General features: G+C 36.3%; 2 protein-coding genes across 2 annotated transcripts; one reads left to right on the top strand and one right to left on the bottom strand.

The window, feature by feature from the left end:
- Positions 1 to 623: 623 nt before the first annotated feature.
- Positions 624 to 3456, top strand: LOC143551873 (nitrate regulatory gene2 protein-like). The gene is made up of 4 exons (XM_077042219.1): positions 624 to 1796; positions 1880 to 2088; positions 2425 to 2648; positions 2738 to 3456. The coding sequence occupies exons 1-4, from the start codon at positions 644 to 646 to the stop codon at positions 3444 to 3446; spliced, it is 2295 nt and encodes a 764-aa protein (XP_076898334.1). The 5' UTR covers positions 624 to 643; the 3' UTR covers positions 3447 to 3456.
- Positions 3457 to 4144: 688 nt separating this feature from the next.
- On the bottom strand, positions 4145 to 8921 carry LOC143551874 (light-mediated development protein DET1-like). Its single transcript, XM_077042220.1, has 10 exons — positions 8581 to 8921; positions 7526 to 7953; positions 6516 to 6912; positions 6345 to 6413; positions 6188 to 6244; positions 6011 to 6091; positions 5768 to 5932; positions 5586 to 5681; positions 5393 to 5492; positions 4145 to 4507 (listed from the first exon to the last, which is right to left on the bottom strand). The coding sequence occupies exons 1-10, from the start codon at positions 8653 to 8655 to the stop codon at positions 4368 to 4370; spliced, it is 1608 nt and encodes a 535-aa protein (XP_076898335.1). The 5' UTR covers positions 8656 to 8921; the 3' UTR covers positions 4145 to 4367.
- Positions 8922 to 9695: the final 774 nt, after the last annotated feature.

The raw sequence follows: 9695 nt of genomic DNA, 5'->3' as shown, positions 1-9695 counted from the left end.
AATAAAAATAAATTAAAATTTTAATTTATTTTTATATGGTTTATGTATGTATATTATAACTAAATATTTAATTTATTTTTATGCATATATTATAACTAAAATTTAATTTATTTTTATTATAATTATAGAGATTATTTTTTTTTAACTTTTGACTTAATATCTTCGCCGGCCCTAGCTGTGGAAACTTGGTTTTTCCAACCGTAAACCAAACCATATTATTCCTAGCCCGGTCGAACCAGCCAATTAGCTTTGGTTAGGTTAACTCGGTTTCAACTTTCAACTATCAACTGTTTTTTAAAACTAGTATATGTAAGTTACCTATAACATTCCCAATAGATTATTCTAAAATTTGACCTTTAAAAGTCAAATTTTAGTTCACCAAACCTGTGAGTGCATATGTAATGTCTCACACTCTTAGCATGTTTTCTTTAACAATATGTGTTTCAGTAGATTTTATTATAGTAATAAAGAGTTCTTAAAACAAAACATATATGCACCAATTTTAATTTCGAAAACCATATGTTTGACCTTAATAAAGTCAAAACTTCTTGTGTTTTTCATCCTAATTATGACTCATTTCTCTTCAACAAAGCAGGACCTCAAGACCCTTATGAATCATAAAAACCACCCGTGAAACCGAGAAATGGGATGTTCTTCATCAAAACTAGACGACGAAGAAGCCGTGCAACTTTGTAAAGACCGAAAAAACTTCATCAAGAAAGCCGTTGAACATCGCACCAAATTCGCTTCGGGTCACAAAGCTTATCTCCAATCACTTAAACGCGTCTCAGCAGCCCTTAAAGACTACGTTGACGACGACGAACCCCGCGAGTTCTCATTAAATTCATTCACCGCACCACCATACCCATCGTTGACCAACCAAAAGTCAACTCACTTAAAACCCCCCCAAAAGTCAACCCAAAAAACCACTCCAAGATTCATCACAATTTCCCCCAACTCATTCACCATTGACCAACCAAAAGTCAACTACCTTAGATCCGGCGGAAACGCATCGGTTTACGTCGAAGAAATGCCGCCTGACCCGCCCGAGGTTGCCAGAGTGGAGTCGTATAACAACCATTCGCCAGCTTACTATTACGCAGCCGATAGCTTCTTCGGTATGCAGTCGCCAATGCATTCACATTCGCAAGTGCAATCGCAAGCGTCTATATTTAGTTACAACCGGCCGAACATACCTCCACCGTCCCCTCAAAGATCATCACAATGGGACTTCTTATGGAACCCGTTTTCGTCATTGGATTATTACGGGTACAATGCAAGAACTAGCGAGTTCGATGACGATGTTCACGGATTACAACAAGTTAGAGAAGAAGAAGGGATTCCTGAACTTGAAGAAGAAACCGAAACCGAGCATTTGGATTGTGATCATGAAGATGACATATCAGTCATTGATGAAAATGATCATGATCATGTTAATGTTAATGATAACGATGACGACGATGACGAGGATGCGTTCGAGACAGATAGTGGGGACGGAAGCGAGATCGAAAGCGAGCACGAGTTAGAATCGCCGCCGGTGAAGAGTAATGTTAAGAATCTTGAGGTTATGAAAGGTGAGAATTCAGGGAAAGTTGTGAATAATGGGAAAAGTGAAGGTGGGCCCGGGCCCAGGCCCGGGTTCACGGTTTACGTGAACCGAAGGCCCACGAGCATGTCGGAAGTTATTAAAGATCTTGAAGCTCAGTTTCAGATTATTTCGGATTCAGCGAACGAGCTTTCGGTTTTGCTGGATGCTAATCGGGCTCAGTACGTGTCAACATCACATGAACTCACAGGTTCGAGTTTTGTTTCTTTTTGTTATGTAATTATATTATATCTAGATGGTATTCAAGTGTTATATTATTTTTCGTATATGCAGCTATGAAGATTTTGAATCCGGTAGCATTGTTGAGGTCTGCATCGTCATCTCGGTCAAACTCGGCGAGATTCTTGGTGAACTCTTCAAAGGAAGAAGGTTATGATAGCAGCAGTGATCAGTCGGATGACTCGTGTATGTTTCACAATGGTCATCAATCGACTCTTGATAAACTATACGCGTGGGAGAAGAAACTATATCAGGAAGTGAAGGTATGCTACTTTTTAAAAAGCCCGTTTTGATCAGAACCCAGTTGGCCCGTTATCCGACCCGACTGTTTGGCCCGAACCCATTTTGACCCATTACCTGACCTGACCCGCCTGTTTTCACCCGGATACAATATGACCCAAATCTGTTTTGGCCCGTTACCTGACCTGATCTGCCCGTTTTGGCCCTGATCGTGTTTGATCCAAACCTGTTTTGACCAGTTACCTGACCCAGCCCGCCCATTTTTACCCGAACTTACCAGCCCGTTTCGACAAGCTCACCTACATTCATGGAATTTTAGTGAATGGTAACTATAGCTTTGTTTTGGCTAATTTGTGCAGGCTGGTGAAAAAATTCGTATCGCGTACGATAAGAAATGCGCTCAACTTAGGAACCATGATGCTAAAGGGGACGATCGTTCTTTGGTTCATAAAACAAGAACCGCCATTAGAGATTTACAAACACAGATCAAGGTTTCGATTCACTCGGTTGAAGCGGTATCAAAAAGGATCGAAACTTTAAGGGATCAAGAACTTCAGCCACAGCTTCTTGAACTCATCCAAGGGTATATTTGTCATTTCACAACTTCATGTTTACCTACTTTCTGTTAATAGTTTTCATTATGTAATGACAAAGATGCCATTTTTTTTCAAGATTATCAAGAATGTGGAAAGTAATGGCAGAGTGTCATCAAACGCAAAAACGAACGCTCGACGAAGCCAAGATATTACTAGCCGGGACACCGTCTAGACCGAGAAAGTACACACCAATGCACCCCACCGAGCCACACCGGCCAGCCCAGTCGGCTTCAAATCTTGAATACGAGTTACAAAACTGGAAATCTTGTTTCGAGTCATGGGTCAACTCTCAAAAGTCCTACATTCACGCCATAACAGGCTGGCTGCTACGCTGCATTGGATCAAACTCGAATAACACAACAAAATTCCCATTTTCTCCCCGAAGGTCGGCTGGGGCCCCACCGATGTTCGGGGTGTGTATCCAATGGGCCCGGCTGTTGGACTCGGTTAGTGAGGGCCCGGTGTTGGACGGGCTAGACTTTTTTGCAGCCGGGGTTGGTTCTTTGTATGTGCAGCAAATGAAAGAAGGTGGAGGTGGCTCGGGGGTTGGGTCGTCGAGGCGGTTTAGTGGCGGTTCCGGGATGGAGATGGTGGAGAGTGGGTGGCAGGAGGATACTGCAGAGAAAATGGGAGAAGTTGCTATTAAAGTGTTGTGTGCAGGAATGTCAGTTGCTGTGAGTTCATTAACTGAGTTTGCTCTAAGTTCAGCTCAAGGGTATGCTGAGTTGATCAAGCAGTGGGAGAGTGCCACGTGTCCAGGAAGTAGTGGTGGGCCCAAGGTGTAGTTTAATAGTTTTTTTTGGGGGGGGATGTAATTATTTAAAATTAATTTTGATCATATATAAGCTCCAATATATACTTGGATGGATAGTTGCTAGTATTGGTTGTGGGAAAAGTGAAAAGAACTTTTATATTCTTTTTAACTTATATTAAATTCTTGTATTAGTATCCTTAAAAAAAATCTATACTTTGTATAATGCATGTACTTGTGAAGACAATATTTAGAATAATAACTCGTTATCGTTAAATATTTCAAAATTGCGAAAGAGTTAAATATAAATAATATATTTTGACAAAAATTTAATTTTTTACACACCTACATGCATTCTAAACATGCACAACGATTTTAATATAGCAAAACTGGATTGAGCGGGGTTTTCATGTTTTTTTTTCACATGCGTAGAAGCTTTTATATGCAAAAATAAAATTTTAGTATAGCAAAACTAGATTGAGCAGGTTTTTCATGTTTATTTTTTACATGCGTAGGGTCTTTTATGTGCCAAAATTATGTTAATTGACTTTTTCTTTTAAAAAAAATTATATTGGTTTTTTTATGATATTATCCGTAAACTTGTTTACACAGTAATTTTACGCGAAAAAATCATTCAACCAAAGTGCATGGTAATAGGAATAACAGTAAGCAAACAGTAATAAAAATATAAATAAAAATAAAAACAATTACATGGTTGGGTCTAGGAATAACATGACATTTATGACCACACTAGCAAGTCAATCTAACTAATATCAGCTATAGGCTCAACATTTTACAATAAGATAAAACTTATATAACATAAAACTGGTCAAAAATATGTTTTTTCCTAAACACGGGTTCATCATTTATGAATATTGGTAGTCAAATGCATCATCAGCAACCACCATTTTCATGGTTGTTAACACATTTTATGATCCCGGGTGTGGGCTCATGTTTATCTACGGAAATGTATGTTTACAACAGCAGGCTGCAAAAATAGAGTCTGCTGAACCGAAAGGGCGAGGGGCAAAATTGGGTGAAAAAGAAATGACGATATTCTCTTTGTCCTGCAATCTGTAACGCCAGCTTCGGGTCCTGGTAAATAAATATAGTCATTGTAATCTTGATCTAAACATCGAAAGTTTTGACTTTAGCGGTCAAGGTCAAACATATATTTCAACTTTAAAATTGATGATAAAGATAAAGATTCATAAATTTTGTTTTGATGAATTGTATCGAACTTGTTTAAAGACGTATATAAAAAGAAAATTGTCGGTAAAATATCTTTTTTTATTTTAAAATGTAACATTTGACTTTTTGGTCAAACGTATTTTACAAATTTGAAATTGACGAGGAATCGACGATTCGTCAAGTTCTTTTTGATGAAACATATCAAAATTCACAAAAAACTAATGAAAGAAAGTTGTAGGTTTTTCATTTGTAACAGTCATCTTCTTGATCTGGACAGGGTGAGGTTTGACTTTAAGGTCAAACAAACTAATTTTCAAATTTAAAATTGACAAGGATTCACAAAAAGTTCTTTTTTATGCAACAGTTTCAAACTTATTAGAAAAGTACATTAAAAGAAATTTGTAATAATAAAGTCATCTTGACCAAAACGCATAAGGTTTGACTTTTGCAGTCAAACAGACTTTCGAATTTAAAACTATATCAGACTTACTAAGATTATAAATCTAAAAATTAAAAACACTAAACCAAATAATCTTCTTGTTCTAGATTCTAGACAAAATCATGTTCGACTTTTGAGGTCAAACAGAACAACGTTAAACTACAAAATCAACAAGGATTCATAAAGCTCTTTTGTTGCAACTATAACAAACCTCTTGAGAAACGTTACATAAAGAAAGCTTCTTTTTATAATTTATAAAAGAGTCTTCTACTAGATTGAATTTAGTAAGTAACCAAAAGTCAAAGCTGACCTTTTTTATTAAAATGAAGAGTACATTCAAATAAGCGTACCTGGCTTGATTTTGAATTTCAGGGTATGTGGAGGCCTCCTTAAGATAAACTTAATTGGATGATCCGTTGACTGTCGATGTCGGTCAGCTGCAGAAATAAGCTGCAACCAGATAATATCATAATTAGTCATTACTAAAAAATAATAATGAAACAACACATGCTTATAAAGTCATAGGTAGTATAAAAAATGCACCTTTTCATCAAATCTAAACAGAGACTGATCGAAATAAGGCGAAGGACTCTGAGACTGACAGTTAAATGGTAAAGAGACCAGCACTTTCTTAATAAACTGCATATTTTGAAACCAACAATAAGAGATCAATTGTAGAAAACTAAATAGCGTTTGACCACAAAAGTCAAAGAATAGTTTTTTACCAACGGAAAGCTTGTAGCTTTATTTTTACTGCTTTTTAGTTGCTCTAGAGCATGAATATTGTTGGAATGTGATGATATAAAATTCATATACGGGGAACTTTTTGACGGTATATGAAAATGATCACAATATTGTTCAAACAACAGATACAGCTCCTCCGATGACATCTGCAAGATATTAGAAGACCGATTAGTTAACTTGGTGCACAAAAAATATATAAAAGAAATTACCCTTTAAATGAATACCTGATAAAATGCAATAATTTCTGTTGATTCCATGTTATACACAGCAAAGAATGCAGGGTGGCTATCAGCGTTTCGCGACACCTATATGAATAAACTTTTCATAAATATTTGTAACTTAAAACATGTTATGTAACAATGTTACATGAATTCTCTTTTAATAATTAACACAATACTTACTGCTCCATCAACACTCCCAAACTTGATTAACAAGTGATGTCGGTCTAGAAATTGCACCTGCACAAAAATGAAAAATGAAAAATAAAGATTTTTCTTTATCATGATTTTACGAAAGGGCATAAAAGGAATTTAAATCAATTCAGCACGCATGACGCACCTTCCATATAATCAAATCGACATAATCTTGAAAGTGAAAATAGAACTTCTTTTTAAGGGTTTGAATTCTCTGAAAACCAACAATTAACAAAAAAAACATTAAAACAATAAATATGCAAATCAAATGAAACAAAATATGTATAAAGTATAAACCAAAGATTATAAAACCGACCAAAGTTTCGTCTTTTTCTTCATTCTGGATTCCACGCACTATAAACGAAAGCAATCTTTGCTTTATACCACTTAGAAATGGGCTTTCTTGAGCAGGTTGTTCGGTACGAGGCACATTTACAATATTATTTGAGAGCAGATGTTGTGGGCCTCTTTTGTCAGCACTTGCCTGTGTGCTAGAATTTAGAAAAAGTTCATCGTCTTCGCGACAAAATTCCCCAATTGCCCTTAAGTCAACGAGGCTACCGGAATCCCGAATCTGAAGTATGTGAATACGTTGATACCGAAGAGAAACGATAGCAAGTAAATCATCAAATATGAACACACCCATGCTGTGTGCTAAATTGATGTAATCATTGCAGAAAACCCGTTCATCAAGTACAACTCCATCTTCCAATCTATAAACACATACAAACAAGAAAACTACCATTTCAGTTAAATGCTACTATAATAGTATACACTATTAATGGTAAATCCAGGTTATGTTCTATCTCTAAAGGCCTGTTTGGTAAATTAATAGTTAGAAAAGAAACAGGTAAAAAGGGTTGGGAATCACACAAAGTGGATTTTGACTGCATAAAACTCGGCCTGTAAATGATCACGAACAAAGACCATGAGACTTTCTTGCTTGCGTTCGTATATTAAGAAAAAGAGTGTGTTCGTGTCCATTTATGTTCGTTTGTTAATAGTATAAACAAACGGTTAACAAACGTAAACAAACGAACATAACTGAAAATAGATGAACAGACATAACTGAGTGAGCACCATTAGAAGAAGTAAAAGGGCCTAAGAAATTTAAATGAATATGTAAACAAACAAACTTATAAACAAATGTAACCTAACAAACATAGATGAACGTACACAAACGACCATTCAAAAGCATAAATGAACAAACGATACATGTTCTTGTCCGTTTATAAACTACACGAACATAAACCAACTTCCCACCGAACAGTTCATGAACGGTTCACTGAACATTCAGTTTGTTTATAGGCCTACATAATAGCATACCTTAAAAGATGAAACGTTATCTTTTCAATAGAAGGAACTCCTTGAATAGCACCACCGGTAGCAGGCGCATCATAGATTTGAGCAGTTGAAGTTGCAAAAAGTCCAAATTGGTTACTTTCTGCATAAAGAAAGAAGTCTTTACATATGAGCTCGTTTGCAGACGCAAGCGGGACCGAGTACAGTTGAGTGAAAAAGCTCTCAAATTTCTTTGCTTTTTGTGGTAAATCTTGGCTATCACAGTCTTCTTGTTTGCATGAAAACGATAACCATGTCGGTCTGTAGACGATTAATTCTTGGTGGTTTCTACTGAAACTTATTAGATATTTTCCATCTTCGGTGAACTTGCGAAATGAATGATCAGGACATTCGACGTCGTATATTGTAGAACTTGGAACTATGTTTTCATAAAATCTTCTCGCGCGATGAACCTATAGATATAATATTAATAAGTTTGGTGAGTTGAAGTTCATACATATAGGAAACTTGCATTTAAAAATGATTACTTTCGCTATGATACACGATAATCAATTTCAAAACATAAATCTAAAGTTGGTAATTTTCTTCACAAAAATAACATCTAAACACAATAAATACTATTTTCACAACTATAAAAGATTACAGGCATCCATCCTTTCATTCGCGTCTTCTAGTCTCGAGCAAAGTACATAAAACCAAGAATGTAATTTTTGTTTTTTTTTGGAATTAAAGAAAAATTAAATTGAGAATGAAAAGATAAAGAATCAAAAAACAAACACCAATTAAAAAAATAACTTTCATTTAAGCTAATTTGTTACTAACGCGTGTTACTCGTATCACAATGAACATTAAACAGGTCGACCCGAAACACAAAATGTTTTAAGCCGGTCCAACCGGCCAATCCGACACAATTACACCCCTAAATTATAACATTTATATCCAACTAAAAGGTAATACCTTTTCCCCCCAAAACCCATACCAATTAACCTAAATTAATAAGCAAAATGAATGCTTTATGAATAATTAATTAATAATAATATTAAACGAAAATCAATTGATAATAATTGTAGAGAACATACAGAGGTACCAGGAGGTGGAGTATGAATCTGACGATCAAATATCCTTGCAGTAATATTATGTCTTCTTCTATACATCAGTACTACTCTGTAGTGTTAAATAACCAATCACCAACGATTCAACTCTCGATTATTTTTTCTTCTTTACATTACCCTTGCAGTAATACTTGAATCTAGAAGTGGGTTTCGAATTTGGGTTCAATTGGATTGGTGCAATAATAATAATAATAATCGAAGTGATGAAGTGAAGTGAGGCAAAACCCTGTGGTTTGTGGGTATGGGTTTTGTTTAGTATTGATTGATCGGATAGGTTACGCCGTGCTTTGGCTGACGTGGCTCTATCTTTCGCCACGTAAGTTTGTGATCAAACTGTTACTACTTTTGGAAAGGATCACCTTGTTACCAAACACCCCTAATTTTGTCATTGCAGTTAAGGATATAAAAGTACTTAAATCTATATCATACAAGCTGAGGGTCTCATCGGAATCGGCCTACCTATCCCTATGGGGTAGAGGTAAGGTTGTCTACCTCTTACACTTCTCAGACCCTACCATAGTTTTCTTATTGGTGGGACATACTGAGTACGATGATGATGATATCCATATCATACATAAAATATAAAATAATAATATAAGGGTCTTTTTGATATGGGCAATGGGGCGGGTGACGGAATGGATCATTATCATTTTATTGAGATGTTTGGTTACGAAATGAGATAAAATGAATTAGTACTTTGTGTTGTTTGGTAGCTTAAAAAATGTCCGAATAAAATAAAAATGGTAGTGAGTGGCGATGGGCGGGAGCCTAGAGCGATGGGTGGATAGGTGGTGGTAACGAGCGGTGGTGGTGGTAATGGCTGGGAGCGATGGTTGTTAGTGGTGGCGGCGGTGGGCCACGGTGTGCAATATTTCTTATTTGTTGCATCATTGAAAACATCAAAAGAAATTGATTTTGAACTCCAATAGAACTTAGCGACACTGGTAGCTGGTGGTGGCCCGTTGACGATGATGGTGGGTGGTGGTGAGAGGGCGATGGGTGGTGGAGGTGGAGGTGATATAGTGTGAAAGATAGATGGAATGGAAAAAAAGTGAGTGTGTGTGTGGGGGGGTTAAATGAAT

Source organism: Bidens hawaiensis, unplaced genomic scaffold, assembly GCF_021521415.1.
Source record: "Bidens hawaiensis isolate Kalapana, Puna unplaced genomic scaffold, B.hawaiensis_p1.1 tig00016672_1, whole genome shotgun sequence".
NCBI lineage: Eukaryota > Viridiplantae > Streptophyta > Magnoliopsida > Asterales > Asteraceae > Bidens > Bidens hawaiensis.
Note: the sequence above shows the minus strand (reverse complement) of the source record. Positions and strands in the feature narration are given on the sequence as shown.

Bases quoted from the DNA above. Each gene is read 5' to 3' on its own strand.
- LOC143551873 (XM_077042219.1), top strand. From the start codon at position 644: ATGGGATGTTCTTCATCAAAACTAGACGACGAAGAAGCCGTGCAACTT. The intron at 1,797-1,879 runs GTTCGAGTTTTG...TCGTATATGCAG, and splicing joins AACATCACATGAACTCACAG to CTATGAAGATTTTGAATCCG. The intron at 2,089-2,424 runs GTATGCTACTTT...TAATTTGTGCAG, and splicing joins AACTATATCAGGAAGTGAAG to GCTGGTGAAAAAATTCGTAT.
- LOC143551874 (XM_077042220.1), bottom strand. From the start codon at position 8,655: ATGTATAGAAGAAGACATAATATTACTGCAAGGATATTTGATCGTCAG. The intron at 5,682-5,767 runs GTAAAAAACTAT...CAAAATATGCAG, and splicing joins AAGCTACAAGCTTTCCGTTG to TTTATTAAGAAAGTGCTGGT. The intron at 4,508-5,392 runs GTACGCTTATTT...TTTATTTACCAG, and splicing joins GAAATTCAAAATCAAGCCAG to GACCCGAAGCTGGCGTTACA.